Genomic DNA, 20,321 nt, shown 5'->3' with positions numbered 1-20,321 from the left:
CCGTCAAATAACTCACTTTGGGGGAAGTGCCTTTCTGTCCCCGGCTCTCGCTGCCCTTCTCTAGTGATGTAATCCGTTTCCACACTCCTGTAGGGAAATCAATCGAGGGCTTTTACAGTTCCACTGTAACACTAATAAGCCAGGGTGCTTTATTTCAGAAACAGTGAGTAAGCACTTGTAATACCTGGCAGACGATCTTAGAATTTGCTGAGTTTATCTACAGTAAATCTGGAGAGATTAAGGACATTCAAAGGGTACTGTAAGATTTTAGTAAATTCCCAAATATCATTAATGTAAATTGCTACCCCTGAAAGAAAACTAAATATTTCAGCTAATAACAGTTAAGGCTAAAATGACTTGTAAAGCTTTTATAATAAAAATTTCTACTTTTCTCCTTTAATGGAGAAAATATTTCACTGGCCAAATCACTAGGAAAATCACTTTCAAGTGTCACTTTGTCTTGTTTAACCATTCTTTTGCTTTCATGCGATTTACCTCTGATCTCAAACTTCTGCTTTCTGATTAAAAACTGCCTTAGAGCTTCCTTTTAGCAGCCGACTTTGTCCTCGCTTCGTATGAGTGGAGAAGCGCATGGTATTTCTGATAGGCTGTTTCCTGAACCAGCCTCACGGCGAGACCTCCCCGCTCATGCTGAGTGCCCTGGGCCTCCGTGCTCCGCCACAGCTGGACGGTGAGGCTGCCTTCTGCTCCACTGACTCCATTAACACCTTTCCCACTGTGACAATGAAACAAAGACTGGAGGATTTTTTTCCCCCTTCTATGTATCTCAGGATTTGAGGCTTTCCGACAGAAGAAATAACTTACCAGAAAACAAACCTGAATCACTTAGTTCTCCTTGTACAGAAGATGCCAGGAGGCAGACATGGGATAAGGTTGAGCTGGTTGCAGAACTAGGAAAAAACTTTGCCTTGACTATAAACCAATGCTTCTTACCCTGCAACTTGCTAAATGATTGGCAAGCACTTTTCAGATCCAGTTTTGCTTTTGCTTTGTTTTTTACTTGTTCTCTCCAGAGAAGGGCACCGCCAGCTCTAGATTCAGGGCTGAAATATTTCTCGTGTGACATTCAAGTTTTTGATGTTCATGTTGCTGCAGGAGGATGGTAGCTTCCTTTCTGGGGTAATTTTTATGCAGACATGAGTTGGGATTTTGAGGGAGGTACAAGCTAAGTGGTTAACAGCCACCAGAAAAGGGGAAAATGAAGCTATGGATACCAATATGGATTTAGGGCCTCGGGGCAGGGCTCAGGAGGTACAGAGAAAGGCTAGAACGAGCAGCTGAGGGTAAGGAATATCTGGTTTTGTCAGAGGGCCGTGAACCTTGGACATGAAGAAACTTCTGTGGCAGATTGTGGTCACTACATTTGCTACTGTTCTAGCTGTCCCCAGGTGCCTACCAGGCTATCATGGGTGGGCCATAGTACCTTGCAGGGCCATCTCTTACCTTCCCAACAGGGTTTTAAGAGAGTGAATATATAGTTTTTAATCAAAAGCAGAAGGACGACTTTGGGTACTGGCAATTCTATTTTACTGAAAATCTGGAGTTGCACAAATAGTTCTTTAGAACATAAAACTAAATGGATTTATACATAACAGTTACATTCAGCATTTATAAGAGGCAGTACAAAAATGTGTTCTGCTTCTACATGATATAAATTGTATAGAATACCATGATTTAAACAGTATTAATTATATTAACTAGTGCCGTGAGATACATCTTACCCAGAATGTCTGATGTTTCCCACAGTGGAGGGAAAATATGCAGTTATATTTACAGTTGAGGTTTTTTCATTTCCAAATTCATTTTAGTGATGGTGGGAAGATTTTGGGATGATCCTTTCATTGAAGAAATAGGAGAAAAAAGTTATAGGACTGTTCTGAATTCATCAAAAATGAAATTAGGCACATGTGCTTCAGCAACCTGAAAAACAAGAGTAATTCACAGTGTTTAAGTAGAACCAGGCTCAAGATTTTCCATATGGAAATTCATGAAAAGATCTCCTTTGGAGCAGGGTGGATTACAGGGAAGAGCTGGACTCACATGGGGGGATTCCAGCTGAAATAGCCACTTTGTTTCTGGTGTCCTCTGGCACTGTGAACTTGAGGGGAGGTGTATATATAGAGCTTCCCCTGCCTCCAACCGTGAGCTCCTGAGCCTGTAGAGGCATTCTGATCTAGGGATATTATGCCTCTGGGAAGTACTACGAGGTGGGGTTAGATCACATAACCTACTTTATTAACTTAACGACCAAGACCAACTGAGGAGGAACAGGAGGTCTGGGAAGTGGCTGTGGGCGGGGACCAGTGAGCAACTGAGGCCAGAGGGGGGCAAGAGTAGGCGGGAAATACGTCCCTACATATTCTTCAGAGTTCTGAGAAGGCTGCAACGGGTCTGGGGGAGGGGTCAGATGTAGCACTGGGTGATTTCCAAGTGCTGGAGCTGAGTATGTTTTCAATGTCACCTGCTAGTCACAGGAAGTTAAGCTACTGTAGAGAGCATAAAAAAGTAATCTCACGATAATCCCTTCAGGAAAACTAAAACAGCTTTGCATTCTTCCACGTTATGCACACTATCCCACACAAAGACTGGGGTCGTCTAATCTAGGGTCCTTCGCCTCCACCAGGTCTTACATTACGTGCATCCTTGCACACCTATCTTGGTGAACTTCTGCACATATATCCAGGAGGTAAACCCCTTGAGGTGGAAAAGCAGGACTCAGAGCGAGCATATTACAAAACTTTTTTTAAAATAGGGAGAGCTAAATTACTGTTCCCAAAGGCCAAGCCAATTTACACTCCAATTCAACAGCCTTGAGAAATGCCATTTCTCCAAACCCTAACAAGCATTGGGGCCCAACATTTTGTTTTTTGTCCTGAAAATTGCCTGTTAATATCCTTTGCCCGATTATTTATCCTTTACGGGCTTAGTAGTCTTTTTTTCCTATGGAGCTGGAAAAACACATTATAAATCAGACACTGGTCCTTTATAAATGTTTCCCATTTTGTCTTTTTTTAAAATTAAGACACACTTGATAATGTTTTTGGTTACCTTCAGTATTTCTAAGTTTGTTTACAGTTTCTTCCTTTGGTATTATGCCTGGGGGGTAATAAGAGGCAATACAGTGCCATCTAAAATTTCTGATTTATTTGCTTCATATTTCATGTCTATCAATAACTTATTTTGATAACAAGGATGATACAAAGGGTTAACTAGCTTTTTCTTTTTTTAAAGATTTACTTGAAAGGCAGAGAAACAGAGGGAGAGACAAAAAGTGAGACATCTTCCAATCACTGGTTCACTCCCCAAATGGCGGCCAGACTGAAGCCAGGAGCCAGAAATTCCATCCTGGCCTACCACTTAGGTGGCAGGGGCTCAAGCACTGGCCTATCTTCTGCTCTCTGCCCAAGTACATTAGCAGGAAGTGGTTCTGAGGTAGAGCAGCCGGGACTTGAACTGGCGCTCTCATAGGGGTTGTTGACTTTGTAAGCAGTGGTTTAACTGGCTGTGCCACAATGCCAGCCCCTACCTTGCTAGTTTTTCAGCACAAAATGAAGTAACTGTCTCAGCTTTATGGACTAATATTCCCTTCTGAGGGAGTTTTAGATGCTATTTTTCCTTTTATATAATTGCATGCACAAAATTTGTTTCTAGGCCATATATTCCTATCCACTGATGCTACCATTGAGTTTCCTATCAGTACCACACTTTTTATTTTTGTAGTTTTACAAGATGTTTTATTATCTTTAAAAGTCTTATTCTAGCCCAAGTCCTATGAAATTAAAAAAACATTTAAAAGTTTATGTGGATTTTGCAGTAAATCTATAAATTAGAAAAATGATATTGCTATAATATTCAAAAGTTCTCATTCAGCTTTCATGTTTCAAAATTGTATTTTTTCTAAATTGCAGCTTTCATGTTTCAAAATTGTATTTTTTCTAAATTGCAGCTTTCATGTTTCAAAATTGTATATTTTTTCTAAATTGTTTTTCATAATCCTTTTAGAAGTTATTCAGTTATCAACTGTATCATTTCAGTTTTTTTTTTTTTTGAAGATTTATTCATTTATCTGAAAGAAGCAGAGACCAAGAGAGAGATTCACTCCCCAGATGGCTGCAATAGCCAGAAGCCACCATGTCTCCCACATGGGTAGCAGGGGCCCAAGCACTTGGACCATCCTCTGCTACTTTTCCCAGGCCATTAGCAGGGAGCTGGATCAGAAGTAGAGCAGCCGGGACACAAATCAGCACCCATATGGGGTGCCAGCATTGCAGCTTCACGGCTACACCACACAACGCTGGCCCCTTTCACAGCTATTTCTATGAATGGAACCTTTTACATGTTATATTTTAAATTGGTTATTAGTGTACTTTATACATTTATTCTGTAACCAGCTTGCTCATATCATTCTATTGGATGTTCAAGGAAGACAGTAACATCTTCAATAAATAATGTGTAGTTTGTCTTCATCCTAATATGCATTTTAGTTGCACTTCTTATTTGATGATCTTGCTCCTGGACAGCAAAAGTAGCAGCAAGATACCATCTTACCACTTTCACAGCCTTGACTTTCAGGAGAATGCCACTACTGTTTCATTATTAAGCATGACACTACTAGTTACTTTTTAAAAGGTCATCCTTGGGGCCAGCGCTGTGGTAAAGCAGGTAAAGCTGCTGCCTGCAGTGCTGACATCCCATGGGCGCCGGTTCGAGTCCCCGCTGCTCCACTTCTGATGCAGCTCTCTGCTATGGCCTGGGAAAGCAGTAGAGGATGGCCCAAGTCGTTGGGCCCTTGCACCTGCCCGGGAGACCTGGAAGTGAAGAAGCTCCTGGCTCCTGGATTTGGATGGGCACAGCTCAGGCCGCTTTTCAAATAAGTAAATAAATCTTTAAAAAAAAAGAAAGGCCATCTCCAGCTTTCATTATATATATTAAGAAAAACTACCTTTAATCCTTAACCTAATTTTTAAAAATGAGAAATGATTTTTTTTCAGCATCTCTTGTATTTTAGTATCAATTTTTCCACTTTCAGGCAAAAAAGTAGAATTCCTAGTGATAAAGGAAAAGGAAAGAATCTCTTAGTAGGAAAACACAGTCTCTCCTTGCGGAAACAGTAGCTGCATGGGACTAGCTGTGGCGTGAATACGCAAACTCGCTGTAGGAACCAGGTCAGCGCGAGAGAAAGAACAAACTGCGTGTGGCCGTTTCCTGACCTTGGCCATCTGAGAGACGTCTACCAGCTGGGAGTCCTGCCCTTCCCTGGCCTGAGACGGGGGAGGTGTGCGAGGGAACGTGAGAGGAGCGGGAGGGAGGCTGTGGTAGAGCCGGCCTCTGGCAAAGCACCTGGCCTGGCAGAGAAGGTAGGCAGAGCGGCCGCGGAAGGCTGAGAGGTGGCAGGCACCCACTGGGTGACCCAGGGCCACTGCTGGGTCATTCCAGACTGTCCTTCAGCGTCTTCTCACTTACCCGTCTGGGCAGCTTTGTGTAGCGGACGTAGTCCTCCAGGAAGAGAAGGGCGCCCACGACCTCGGCAGGCATCTCCGGGATCTTCTGGCTGCAAGAGAGGACGGTGTGCATCCAGGCCCCGCCCAGTACACCTCAGGCCCTGGGTCAAAATGCAGACTGAACACGGGACAGTGAGCAGACGGGTCCAGAACCCCCTGGTGCTTCCTGCCTGTCGCCAGCCTGCTCACAGGCCTCCGGGGGCCTGCCCTGCAGGGCCAATTCTCGGCAGCCCCCTCTGCCTTACCAGGGCCCGCACACCCTAGCCCTGCGGCCTCCTCTCGCTCTGCTCCCCGGCCATGCCTCCCGACGCAGCCCCTGGCGGTCCCAGCCCCAGCCCTGCAGACTGTGCACCTGACCTGGGGGCACACTTGCCACTGGTTTTCCTGTCCCACTGGGCCACTGCTGCCTCTGTGGAGGCCTCCCTGACTGCCTGGCAGAGCCCTTCCCGGTGTGCTCTCAAGACACCGGAGACCGTCCTGCGAGCCTCTTCACGCCCTGGTTGCTTGCGTGCCAGCTTCCCACCAAGTATAATCTAGGCCTATGGGGGCGGGGGGATTGGAGGCTCTTCAAGATGTTCATGACAAATGTGTATTATGAATTAGGCATGGATTTCAAAAAATGTTTACCTGATTATAAGAACTGTACAGACTTATATGGCATACCATGTATACATGGATACACTGCTTAATGTCCAATCTATCTGCCCACCTATTTAGCATTTCTTGATGGGGAAAACACTCAAAAATCCTTTCTTGTGTTTTTTTTTTAGAGGAACACGCAGTGTATCATCATGATCTACCGCTGCCCTACTGTGCAACACGACACCAGACACTCTCTACTGCTAACCATGAACTTAGTACCTCCAACCGACCTTTCCCCAACCCTCCCTCCCAGAGAGCAAAATGTTGTTACACCAAAATAAACTTACTTTGCATTCCATTTTCCTCAAACTTTTTGAAGTGCCCTTGTACAAAGCACACCACAGACTCGTACAGAGCTTCCACTCTTGGTTTCTATCAGAGGAGTTTTTAGGTGTTAACAGTATTTCCGACGTTTGTACCAACTGCATTTGCTCATGAACGAACCTCATGGTAATGATTTGCTGACCTCTTTCTCTGCGGATTGGCTGCTTGTGAGAGGGCTCGTGCACGACTGCTCCTGGGACAGTTCAGCTGCTCCACTGGTGCCTGGGGGTTCGCTGTGCTTGGGGCCAGGGAAGGAAGGCCACCGGCGCCCCACGGGCCTGTGCCCACGCACCAGGTGTTCAGGGGCCCACTGCACCTTCCCCGCAGACTCACTGTGTGAAGGCCAGAACTTCATTTGTGACATCTCTCCCTCCTTACAAACCTTCTTTCTTCAAGTTTTTAAAAGAAATCTACTTTTTGAAACGAGTCTGACCATACATTCTAGAAAAACATCTGATGTTTGTTTATTGCTCGTTAACTAAGATGTGGAGGAACTGGCCTGACTGCAGCTCGGGGGGAGACGTGAGGATTGAAAGGAATGCAAAGGCAGTATGAGCCACTGCACGCGATGGAGTCCCAGATTCTACTACTGCAATCCCGGGCGCACCGCCACTCACGGAGAGCCCAGGATGAGCACCCTTCATAACTCCCCAGTCTGGGGCCGGCGCCGTGGCTCACTTGGTTAATCCTCCGCCTGTGGCGCTGGCATCCCATGTGGGCACCGGGTTCTAGTCCCGGTTGCTCCTCTTCCAGGCCAGCTCTCTGCTGTGGCCCGGGAGTGCAGTGGAGCATGGCCCAAGTGCTTGGGCCCTGCACCCCATGGGAGACCAGGAGAAGCACCTGGCTCCTGGCTTTGGATCGGTGCAGCGCTGGCCATGGAGGCCATTTGGGGAGTGAATCAATGGAAGGAAGACCTTTCTCTCTGTCTCTCCCTCTCACTGTAACTCTACCTGTCAAATAAATAAATAAAATCTTTAAAACAAAACAAGACAAACTCCCCACTCTAAGGGGAGGGCTGTATTTGCCTCAGGAAGCCATGTTTTACATGGCCAGTAACAGACTGGAAAACCCAGGGGAGCTCTCCTATGGAACAGTCTCTGAGCTACCAAACATCAGGAGCAGGAGGAAGAAAAGGCAAGAGCCGACTCAAGGACTGGAGCGATGCCACCGAGAAGTGAGGCTACGTTTTTTTCTGTGTAATTTCAGAGGCTAGAAAAAAAGCTCACTAGCTGACATGTTCAGAGATGTGGGTTTCTAATCACCACATCGGGAACTTCCTAATGGGGGTGGGTGCCTGGCACGGCAGTTAAGATGCTGCCTGGGATGCCTGTATCCCTAACTGAAGCGCCTGGGTTTGAGCCCAGGCTTTTCCACTTTCTGACTCCAGCTCCCTGTGCGGGTGCACTCTGGGAGGTAGGGGTCATGGCCCCAGTACTTGGACCCCTGCCACCGATGTGGGAGACCTGTATTGAGTTCTAGGCTCCTGGCTGCAGCCTGGCCCAGCCTTGGCTAATGGGAGCACTTGTGGAAATCTCTTTCCAATAAATAAATAAAGAGACCTTTCTGGGGCCAGTGCTTTGGTGTAGCAGGTAAATCTACTAGCTGCAGTGCTGGCATCCTATGTGGGCAACGGTTCAAGTCCTGGCTGCTCCGCTTCTGATCCAGCTCCCTGCTAATGAGCCTGAGAAAGCAGCACAAGATGGCCCAAGTCCTTGGGCCCTTGCACTCACGAAAGAGACCTGGAAGAAGCGCCAGCTCTGGACAGGCCCAGCTCTGGCTATTGCAGCCATTTGAGGAGTGGACCCCTGGATGGAAGATTTCTCTGCCTTTCCCTTTCACTCTTTCAAATAAATATATATATACATATATATATATTTAAAGAGAGACCTTTGCAATGAGAGAAACAACTCTACCGGTGCACTGCATTGCCTTAAGTGGTAGCAAGTGTCTGATCAGGGAACGCTCCACAGAGGCTGACTCCCTGTCAGGGATGTCTCCGAGCTGATTCAGTGTGCTTGGAGGGAGGTCAATTGAGATTTATTTGAAAGGCAGAGTTACAGAGAGAGGAGACACACAGAAAGAGAGACAGGGAGAGAGATCTTCCATCCACCGGTTCATTCCCCCAGTGGCCACAACGGCCAGGGCTGGGCCACCCAGGTCTCCCATGGGGGTGGCTGGAACCCCAGTACTTGGATCTGCTTCTGCTCCCCTCACAGCTGAACAGCAGGGAAGCTGGTACGGACGCAAAGGCACCCGAAGGGGCTCCTCTGGCCGGGGGACCTAGGATGGGCGCAACTTCAAGGGTCCCAAACAAGGGGACGTGCTCCGACTCGCTCTCCCCAGAAGGGCACACGGCCATTGCCCATCTCTGCCAGGGACATACTTAAGAGGACTTTGGTAGGCAAAGTTTTGTGACTTAAGTTCCGTTTATCCCTGCTGGGTCATCTGTACCTTGTGCATTGCTCCACTGTGGAGCGGATGAACTGGCCGATCAGCGCCAGGAACTGCTCCGTGTAGCGGGCGTGAAACTGCTTCAGCAGGGTGAGCAGCCCTAGGACGAGCGGCGGCCAATCAACGGGGTCGGCGGGCTTGCGGCAGACCATTCCTGCGAGGGGACAGATCACAGTGGCAGGTGAAGGACTCAGGCGACACTCACCCACGACGACTCTCGTGAGCGGCGAAATGTTCGGGGCCACGTCGTTGCCACCTGCAGGGGACAACCTGGCAGGCAAGGACCACGGTGAATTGCCTACAGGCGGGCGGCGCAGTCTGGTGCTTCAGGGGATTCAAAACAACATGGCGGCCACCAACTTTCCCCATCATTACTGCCTCTTCTGTATGTGACTGCTGAGGCTTTCTAAAGATTTAGGTAAATCTAAGGGAGGAAATAAAAATCCCCCGTCACTGACTTCTGTTAATGACAGCATGACTTCCTAGATGCTTGAACTACTGTTCCGTGTCAGAACACCTGAAGTGCAGGATAAAATAAGTCACAAGTCTCTCCGCACATCATGTGAGCATTACACAAGCAAACAGCCTGCAGAAGTCAGCAGGATGGAAGGCGGAAAGTTATAAGGTGAGTGAGTGCCGAAGCCGGCTTTCTCACTAAGGAGTTCTGCCAGAATCTGGGGTCTCTCACCTTCTACCTGGATGATTCTCTGGAAAATAAGAGAAAGAGCGAAAGAGCCTAGGGTTTTCATGAGGAAACACAATGCTGAAAAGCAACAAAGCTGGAAGTCTTACATTGCCTAATTTCAAGGCTCACCAACAAGTTACAGTAATCAAGACCGTATTGGCATAAAGATAGATAAACAGATCAATGGAACAGAATAGAGACTAAAATAGTTTTATCCTTGTATGGTCAACAGGATTTCCACAAACATGCCAGATAATTTAACGGACCAAGAGAAATCTTCTGAACAAACAGTGCCAAAATTGTTTCACAGGGGAAAAATGAACCCTGGCGCCCTACTCTCATGCCATACACAAAAAATAATTTGAGAGGGACCCCAGACCTTGGTGTGAAATAAAGCTTCTAGAAAAAGACCTAAGGGAGTATGTTTATGCCCTTGGAGTAGGCATAAGATTTCTTAGATAAGACACAGGAAAGACTAATTTTGAAGGAAAAAAATGGCTTAGTTGGACATCATCAACATTAAAAAATCTATTAACGCTGCCAGTAAATGGGGCAGGTGTTGTGGTGCAGCGGGTAAAGCAGCCACCTGTGACACTGGCATCCCACATGGGTGCCAGTTCATGTGCTGCCTACTCCACTTTATAAATATATATATATATATATATATATATATATATATATATATATATTTGAACAGCAGAGAGTTAGAGGCAGAGGCATAGAGGTCTTCCATCTGCTGGTTCACTTCCCAGATGGACACAACAGCCAGAGCTGTGCTGATCCAAAGCCAGGCGCTTCTTCCGAGTCTCCCACAGGGGTGCAGGAACCAAGGACTTGGGCCATCTTCTACTGCTTTCCCACGCAACAGCAGAGAGCTGGATCAGAAGTGGAACAGCTGGGACTTGAACCATATGGGATGCCTGCACTGTAGGCAGCGGCTCTACCCACTATACCAAAGCACCAGCCCCTGCTCTACTTTTGATCCAGCTCCCTGGTAATGGCCTGGGAAAAGCAGCCAAAGATGGCTCAGGTGCTTGGGCCCCTTTCATCCACATGAGAGACTTGGATGAAGCTCCTGGCTTCAGCCTGGCCCAGCCTTGGCTGTTGTGGCCATTTGGGGCGTGAACCAGCAGATGGAAGAGCTCTTTCTCTGTGCCTCTCTCTCTCTCTAACAAATAACTGAATCTAAAAAAAAAAAAAAAAAAAAAAAAAGTCATCAGTAAGAATGAACAGGTAAAATACAGATTTTGAGAAAATAGTCACAATATATGTATCTGACAAAGGAACTGTACCATCATCAATGAATTACTCCCATGCTGTGATTAAAAAATGAACAATTCAATTTAAAGACAAGCAAAAGACCGTACCAGATGCAGAGAGGGCAACAGGGAATGCCAGTAAGCACATGACGAAGTGCTCAACGTCACTAACCGTGGGGGGAGGTGAACTAAAACTATCATGAGATACCACACCACTCTACCCATCAGAATGGATACAGTTTTAAAAGTGATACCATCAAATGCTGGCGAGGATATGGAGTCTTTGTTGGTGGGAGTGTAAGGGGTACAACCACTGTGGACAAAGGGCTGGCAGTTTCTTAAAAAGTTCAACTGGTCAGACAGAGCCCTCCATTTGGGTTCTTGGGAAGGCTGGGAAATCTCTTAAACTAGAGATGCCTAAATAAGTTACAATCAATCACCTTTCTTGGACCTTGGCAACGCTGACTTAAGACCTACCATATAAGAAAAGTACATGGAAACATAGTCTAACAGTGCTCAATATGAAGAAATCATCCTTTCCAGTGAAGACAAACATGTCAGCAACAGAAGCTTCCTCTAAAGAAAACACCCAAAAAGTCTTTCTGCAAAGGCACATCAAGTCAGGCATACATTTAATTGTCTTAAGAACAATGCTCACCACTCTGACCTCAGAATCAGCCCTTAAGGCATCCTGGTCTGGCTGAAAAGCCCATGAGAGCATTCCAGGCATGGAAAGCCAAGATAGTATGGCAAAAAATGTTCTGCATGAAGGATCTCTGTGAGTGAGACCCCAGTAGAAAGCAGTGGCCATCAAAGAAGGATGAACTTTTCTCTGAAGGGCAGAGAGAACTTCTGTGGGGCATGAGCGTGGCCAGGCCAGGCCAGGCCCCGGGGCTCCGCATGTGCAGCTGCCCCCGGGTGCCCCCGCCCGAGCTGCGCAGAACGGAGCCGCGCGGAGCCAAGTAAGATGGCGCCCAGAGGAAGTAAGATGGGCGGAATCCAAAGTTGTTTACCACTAAAACTAATTGGCTGCGCAACATCAGGGGAGGTAACAAAACTAGTAACAAGTGTATAGACACAGGGCTAGTCCTATAGAAATCCCCCCGTAAGGTGATTTTTTAAGTGATTGGTTGGTCCTTAGCCCTGCCCCAATGACTCTGCAGTTTTGTGCTATAAAAGGTACTATTATGCAAAAGGTAAATGAGTCCTTGCTAGACTTGGCTCCCCGATGCGTCTGATTGTCTCCGGGATCGGGAGGCTGGGAAACGGGCGAGCAGTGCACTTACCTTTCCTCGGACCCAGTCCATCCTTGTAAGGGTGGACTAAGACCCAGCAAACTTCCACTTTGCTTATGGTCTTGTCTAAATACTGACATAGTTTGTGGATTCAAAAGGCTTCCATAGCCTAGGTAGCTCATGACAAGGGCCTTGGGTGGTTGCTGATGCCATATTTAAGAGTGTTAATTGTTAAATTAACAACAGGAGTCACTGTGCATTAACTTTCCATGCAGGACCTTTGTCCTTAATGAGTTCTATTATGAGAGTTAACTGTAAAACTAGTTCTCAGTTTTGTGTGTGTGTGTGTGTGTGCGCGCAAATTGTTGAAATCTTTACTTAGTATTGAGTTGGTCTTCTGTGTATAAAAATTGAAAATGAATCTTAATGGAAACTGGGACTGGAAATGAGAGAGGGAGGAGAGGGAGGGGTGGGAGGGTGGGTATGGTAGGAAGAACCAGTATATTCCTAAAGTTGTACCTATAAAATTTGTATTCCTTAAATAAAAGGTTTCTTTGGGAAACAAACAAAAAAGAACAATGATCACAAGATGGAATGATATTTTTAGAACACACACTGATGTTCCTTCCTTAGTCCTGTTTTTCTTTAGTTTGATTCCTGTATTAACCCATCAGTCTAATTCATAAAACAAAATGTAGCCAGAGATACTTTTCTAAGCTGTTTAAAGTGTCTGTTTTGTTTTGCTTACAGTTCTGGGAATTCTATGTAACAGTGACATAAGCAGTTGTATAATTAAGGTACCAGATCCTCACTATATGAATAATAAAGAAGTAGTACCTTAGAATAACAGTAAATCTTAAATGAAAATAAGATTCATTGTGTATTGACAATGATAAAGAATCACATTTATAAGTAACACATGGACAACAAAGAACAAATACAATCTCTCAATCTTGAGAACCTTGAGTTGTGGGATGGCCTTTCACACTGATTTGATCCCCACACAGAAGGGAGTTAGCACCTGGTGAGCATTCACTCTGTGTGGAGCACTGTACTGTGATGGAAGTCACAAAGGCGCATAGTGGTGAAGCCAGAATCCAAACACAGACATGCTCCCCCTTCCCCAGTGGTAAGGATGCGCGGTGGGCACCATGCTCTGCATCCTGGGGCAGGAACAAGTATTGCCATGGGAGTGACGTCTGGGATCAATGAGAACTTTTGAATCAGAGAATGAAAACATCAAAGAGATTCTATATTTTTATCCTAAGAAAGCTTATAAAATAGGAAGGGAAATACTTTAAGGAAGAAATGTACTTTGGAATCTCCGGCTAAGAAATAACATGATTACATTTGTAGAAATATTCTTATAATGCATTTAAAATTAATTAAACTCTACAATGAATTCTAAAACTTTCTACTTAGTTGGATACAATTATGCAGACAGAGGAAATAGCTGGGATTAAATAAAAATGCTCAAAATAAACTGAACAATGACCAAAAAAAAAAAAAAAAAAAATAAGGGTTATATTCTTCGACAGGACAAATAAATTGAAAACCTTTGGCCTGCACTGTTTGTATTTTGACATATACTCATCTATACATTAAAACAGATATCCCTGTATTAGCCTATTTCCATGACTATGTTGTTATTCTTCATATCACAGTACACACTTGACACTTGTTTGATAGAATCCTAACCCAAAAAAGTTTCCTTCGCAACATAATCAACTGCTCAAACATTAAAGAAGGGAGGCAAAGCAAAGGTCCCACAGACTCTGCACACTGGGTAATTAATCCTTGGAAAAGTGAACATGGTTGATTTTAAACTGGTGTCTACTACATTTCATAATGGGGCATTGGGCGTTAACGTTTCAGACACAAAGACATGGACTTCATAAATATGCATTTAACTAAGAACCTATCTCCTACTCATATTCTGTACTAACAACTATGTATTAGATATTGTTCTACTGTGTTATTTATTGCAGAAAATAAATGTCATACAGTACCTAGATTTTTGCTGTACTGAAGTTTTGGCAACTGAGCGATCAGAAATAGAAAGTTGACCACTGGGAAATAGGGCAAGCGCTTTGTTGTTATGTATATCTGCAAAGAGAAAGCAGAGAAGTGGATGATTTCTTCACAGTACACAGTAAGAGAACACACATTCAAATGAAAAGCTTCAGTTTGTTCAGACTACTTACAACTTGCAGGGCTCCACTAACTTGCTGCCTTTAGAGTTTTATTTAACGTCCCTCCTCTGACCCAAACCTGACAAACACCTGCAGTGAGCTGAATCACACACCCAGGGAATCATTATTGGCCCCTCCATGGAGAACAATTTTGCTTAAAATCAGCAGTGACTTTTCCTGAATCCCATTCATGTCATTAATACATGACATGGGGGAGTGATGAAGAGTGGATTGGGAGCAAAATAAAGACCGAGGCAGAGCTGGAGGGAGGAAGAAGATGAGAGAGGAAAGGCAAAGATGCACGGAGCAGGAGCGGCAGCGCCTACGTGGAAAGGAGGAATCCTCCCTCGTCATTTGGTTTCCCCTGTGCACTGCCACAGAGCAGTCCCCCACCCAGGTAACCTGCGGGAAGTGCAGTCGGGGCCTTCACGGCCATGGCATAACCCTCTAGGAGACAGGCCAGATGGCCTGGCCCCCCACTCCCGAGCATGGAGCCTTGGGGGAGTCGTTCATCTCCCTGAATCGTCTCCGGTTCCTCACCTAAAAAGTGCTGATTTCAGAGTTGTGAGATTAAGTGAGATAATCCAGGGTTAGGGGGGTAATCCATGCTTGATATGTAGAAAATATTCAACAGATGTTGGCTACCATTTGACTTCACAGTCTACCTAAAACCCTAGGCATATAATGCATTTCAGAGTTTCAAACCTTACAGATTCTAGAAAGGTAATCTAGGGTAAGAGTAACACTTGGCAATCAAGGTCATCAGTATTTCTGTTTCAAAACATAAGACTAGTTGCACTAAGTAGGACAAATAATGAATACAAACAGCCTTATGCCAATTCAGGAGAGATTCTGCCACCAAATGAGATCTGGCACCAATTTATGGAAAACCACTCAGGCAATGATTATCAGCCACAAGGGGACACTTGCCTGGCTAAAACAGCTCCCAGCTCCCATGCAGCCGCAGCCCAGACACAAACCCCAGACACACCCAGACCACTCTGGCAGCCATACAGCACTTCCCACTTCCGCAGAAGCCTTCATTGACTCTTGGTCCTCAGTCCCAAGCCCAGCAGAGAAGGCGTGATCACAGCTCACGGCTCCGTAAGGGCAGGGCACGGGAAGGAACGCAGGTTGGTGCGCGGCCCCAGGTTCTCCTGGTAACTGTGGCACCGGGATCTGTCTCCTGGGCCAGACTGCCTCCTGCCGGACACTGTGGCCCACTATGCCACACCATGTGGCTCGCTCACCTTATTCAGTGGGTTGTGAATGCCAGCTGCCTCCAGATAGGCGGTGATTTCATAGAGGAGCGTGTTATCTTCTTTGGGGTACGGAAGCGAGGGGTCCTGATAATGGGCTTCAATGTCCGCCAGGAGAGCCCTACGTGCAGGAAGAAGGCAGTGATGAACCCCAGCAGTGAACGGATTTACACAGCAGCTAACAGAGCAATGATGCAATCTTCCTGGGCCTTGGGCTTGCCATCCTCCAAATGAGGAACTGATCCTTCTAATTCTCAATTTCCCTGCCCGTGACAGGCTGCTAAGTGGAAAAAATGACCTGGAAATACTTTATCTTCTGGAGTCAAACTAAGTCAAGTACTCTCCTAATTCAAATCTTTAAGAATTGACTAGAGGCTGAGCTGTGGCACAGCAGTTAAAGCTACTGCCTGCAGTGCCAGCATCCCATGTGGGCGCCGGTTCGAGTCCTGGCTTCTCTTCCAATCCAGCTCTCGGCTATGGCCTGGGAAAGCAGTGGAAGATGGCCCAAGTCCTTGGGCCCCTGTACCTGCATGGAAGACCCGGAGAAAGCTCCAGGCTTTGGACTGGCACAATTCTGGCTATTGTAGTCATCTGGGGAGTGACCATCAGATGGAAGACCTCTCTCTCTCTCTGCCTCTGCCTCTTTGTAACTCTTTCAAATAAATAAAATAAATCTTTAAAAAAAATTGACTAAACTGTTTTTAATAGCCACTTTGTCAAAGCACTGGCTTCACTACCTCTTAGGAACACGATTATTTATCTTCTGTAGGAGGCTCAAATGCGGGCAGGCTGCTGGTGAGGCGGAGAGCCAAGTGCACTTCAGGATGTGTACCCAATAGCATTGCGGTCATCAACGCTCACTCTCAGCTGTCCCCTGGATGACCAGTGCTCAGAAGCTGACAGAACCTACCAAAGCTGGATGTGGATTTGTGATCATTTCCAAACCCATCTGAGTACCTAGCACAGTGGTGCGTGTTACGTGATCAGTGTATGTTGGCTGAACAAAAGAATCCATGGTGGGGGCAGGGGGTGGGGAAGGAGAGAGAGGGAGACAGAGAGAGAGGAAGGAAGAGGGACGACTGATGGGAGGAGAATGGAGAGAGGGACCGAGAGAGGACAAGGGATACTCTGAGCAAAGAGGCTTCTGACAACAGATCTGATATTGACCCCAAAAGAACTGAAGAGAGAGGAACTGAAGGAACCGGGGAACCTGGGTGCCGAGCAATCCAAGCCCACAGGCGGCTGCTTCCAAGCCGCCACTTACTTATTGAGATTCTCCAGAGCCGCTGCCAGATGCTTGGAGTCAAACCGACAGGAGGAATTGAGTTCATTGGCAATCTGCTGCCGCAGAATCTGCATCTGCCCGACCTGGGAAGAAGAACGGACAAGAGGCAGCACACAAGAGCATTTCCAACACAGTTAGCACCAGGCTGAATGCCAGTCTTGAACCTTTCTGTGTGCCTTGGATGCTCCTTTGGGTAGCTAGTGAAGTGTACAGACACCACCTCAGGACAATGCCTTTACACACACCTAAAAACGGGAGTCAACAGTGATGAAATGAAATTATCCATTACAATAGAAATTGTGCTAGACAGTTATGCTGACATAGCAAACCGTGGTAATTTCATAGTGGGGAATAGAAATGATATTTGAAACATCTACAATGATTACTGGGTAATAGGAATGATTTTGGGGTGAGGCTCAAAAAGAGTTCAGATTGCTCCTATAAACTTGTTGACACCACATGATCAATGGTACACTCATGCTGATAGATTTCTTCTATTGGTTTTGAGTTTATTTATTTGAAAGAGAGAGATAGAGACACATTTATTTTCCATCTGTTGGTTCATTTACTAAATGCTTCTAATGGCCAAGGCTGGGCCAGGCTGAAACCAGGAGCAGGAACTCCACCTGGGTCTCCCAAACGGGCTGCAGAGAGGTACGTACTTGAGACATCATCTACTGCCTCTCAGGGTGCCTGTTTGCAGGAATCTGGGTTGGAAGTGAGTGTGGGACCCCAGATATTCCGGTACAGAATGGGGGCATCTGGAGTGGCAGCTTAACCTGCTGCACCACAGTGCCCACAAATGTGCCACTGAATTTCTTCTACTCCATTCAAGGGGAGGTATCCCTAAAAGACTGGCAAGGGGGAGGTGGGGAAGGGGAAGACTGTATTGTAATGCCAGCAGCAGTACAGTGAAAGTGAACCTTTCTTCTCGGATTTGCTGGGGCACAGGAAAGAAAACACAGTGGCCTTTTCTAAGGGTGAAGAGAAGTCATGTAGATAAACTGAGCTCGTAAGAGTTTAAAGTAGGAAACGACCTCAGATGTGTGACTTTCAACCACTATTCCTACAAGGCTACTTTTCCACTTGTGTGAAGAAATGGAAAGTCAATCACTAACACTATTTATTAATAAGACATCTTTGAATTTACAGAAAAGTATTGTTTAAAACTTGAATAGGACCAAGCCAAGAAAATTGTAGGCTCTCTCAAGTCACTACAAATGTCTCTCACAGCTTGTATCTGCCTCATTTATTTCCTTGCTTAATGCTCTACACATCTAGGATATATCAGGTCACGGAATCTCATGGGGCCAGTGTCGTGGCGCAGCAGGGTAAGTCGTTGCCTGTGACACTGGCATCCCAGACTGGAGCACTAGTTTGAGCCCCAGCTATTCCACTTCCAACACAGCTCCCTGCTAATGTGTCTGGGAAGGCAGCAGAATACGGCCCAAGTGGGCCCCTGCCACCAAGGTGGGAGACCCAGATGGAGCTCTGGGCTCCTTGGCATCCACTTGGCCCAGTCTTGGCCATTGAGGCCATTTGGGAAGAAGCAGCGGATGGTAGATCTCTCTCTGTAACTGCCTTTCAAATAAATAAATCTTTATAAACAATTCTCATGAAAATATCAGTTAAGAAATACAAACAGAAGTAAAGTCAATTTTGGGCCAGTGTTGTGGCATAATGGGTTAAGCCGCCGCTGCTCCACTTCTGATCCAGCTCCCTGCTAATGAGACTAGGAAAACAATGTAGGAGGGCCCAAGTCCTGGGATCCCTGCACCCATCTGGGGGCCCAGAGGAAGCTCCTGGCTCCTGGTTTTGGGCTGACCCAGCGCTGGCTATTGTGGCCATTTGGGGATTGAAGCAGCAGATGGAGGATCTCTATCTCTACCTAACTCCACCTTTTAAATAAATAAAATAAAACTTAAAAAACAAAAAAGGAATAAAGCCACTTTAATAGAAATGGTTCTTAGTGCATACTGAGTCTCACTTAGTGCCTATTTTTTTACTTTTGTCTCACTTCAAGCTTGGATAACCTACCGGGGAGGCCAAGCAGCCTGGAAAGGATGGTAAACTTATTTCACCTACTGAGTGCCTTGCCAGAGATACCTGGCTCATCACTTGTACTCTAAGACTTTTCTAGAGCTGCACTGCCCAGGACAGCAGCCACTAGCCACAAATGGCGATTTAATTGCCCACTCCTCCCAAAGTGTTTCCTACCTAGAAATCTGGCTGAAGCATCTCTCAGCATCTGACAATCATGGCACTAAGCAAATGACAGACCTAAAAGCAACTCCTTGTATTGCCTTTTTTGTTAGTGTAGTGTTCCAGGTAAGAAAACAAATGAGTGGGCACTTGGTCTAGTGGTGAGACACCACTTGGGAAGGCTACACTCCATGCCGGAGTGCCTGGGGTTGTGTCCCAGCTTTGCTCTCCACGCCAGCTTCCTGCTGGGAGGCAGCACTGATGGCTCCCGTACTCGGACACATGAGAGACCTGTATTGGGTTCCGGGCTCTACTTCAGTCTAGCCCAGCCCTGGCTCTTGCCGGCATCTGGGGAGAGAACTCGCATATAGGAGTACTCTCTGCCTCTTTCTCTCTCTTTTCAATGTAAAGTTAATTATTGAGTGTTCATTTTTTTTAAAAAAAATATTTATTCATGTATTTGAAATGCAAAGTTACAGAGAGAGAGAGGCAGAGGCAGAGGGAGAGAGAGAGAGAGAGAGAGAGAGATGGAGATAGAGAGGTCTTCCACCTGCTGGTTCAATCCCCAAATGGCTGCAATGGCTGGAATTAAGCCAATCCAAAGCCAGGGGCCAGAAGCTTCTTCCAGGTCTCCTATGGATACAGAGGCCCAAGGACTTGGGCCATCTTCTACTGCTTTCCCAGGCCATAGCAGAGAGCTAGGTTGGAAGTGGAGCAGCCGGGACTCGAACTGGCGTCCCTATGGGTTGTTGGCATTGCAGGCGGCAGCTTTTACTTGCTACGCCACAGCGCCAGCCCTTGCCTTTGCCTTTCTAATCAATCAGTATTAAACAACAAAGCATACTGAGCACACGTAAATTTTTTTGAGACATCAACGAGCACTGTTTCAGTATATAACTAGAAACCAAAGAATAGAATGCTTCCAAATTCCCTTAGCATTCCAGACTTTCCCATGATATGAGACACTTGTGACCATGCACCAGTTTTTATGAGGAAGCCTTCTCTGTCAGTAGGCTTTCTGAAGAGATAGGCACTGCCTCATTTAACTCTCCAGCAGCAGACCAGGCCTTGGACATAACAGGCTGTGGCATATCATCGGATGATGAGAGGAGGACAGAGAGAAGACACAGAGAGTCTCTGGGGTCTACTGGCACAGGGCAGAAGCAGGCAAGGTGACTGGACTAGAAAATAAACTGGATTTCCACCCAACAAGTGTACATCCTCATTTGTCTTTCCTACTCATATCCAGAGACACAGGGCAAGGA

The 20,321-nt window shown here is 46.1% G+C and overlaps 1 protein-coding gene across 2 annotated transcripts in view; it reads right to left on the bottom strand.

Moving 5' to 3' along the window:
• Positions 1–1,531: 1,531 nt before the first annotated feature.
• Positions 1,532–20,321, bottom strand: part of WASHC5 (WASH complex subunit 5) — a 72,539-nt gene continuing 53,749 nt past the window's right edge. For both annotated transcript variants that reach the window (XM_062187999.1, XM_062187998.1), the window contains 6 exons: positions 16,834–16,937; positions 15,561–15,690; positions 14,128–14,224; positions 8,940–9,093; positions 5,485–5,572; positions 1,532–1,941 (listed from right to left, as the gene is read on the bottom strand). In XM_062187999.1, coding sequence (XP_062043983.1) covers positions 1,885–1,941; positions 5,485–5,572; positions 8,940–9,093; positions 14,128–14,224; positions 15,561–15,690; positions 16,834–16,937 — 630 coding nt within the window. In that variant the 3' untranslated portion in view covers positions 1,532–1,884. The remainder of the gene's footprint in view (positions 1,942–5,484; positions 5,573–8,939; positions 9,094–14,127; positions 14,225–15,560; positions 15,691–16,833; positions 16,938–20,321) is intronic.

This window comes from Lepus europaeus, chromosome 4, assembly GCF_033115175.1.
Source record: "Lepus europaeus isolate LE1 chromosome 4, mLepTim1.pri, whole genome shotgun sequence".
In the NCBI taxonomy this organism is placed as follows: Eukaryota; Metazoa; Chordata; class Mammalia; order Lagomorpha; family Leporidae; genus Lepus; species Lepus europaeus.
This window is presented reverse-complemented; position numbering and strand designations above follow the sequence as displayed.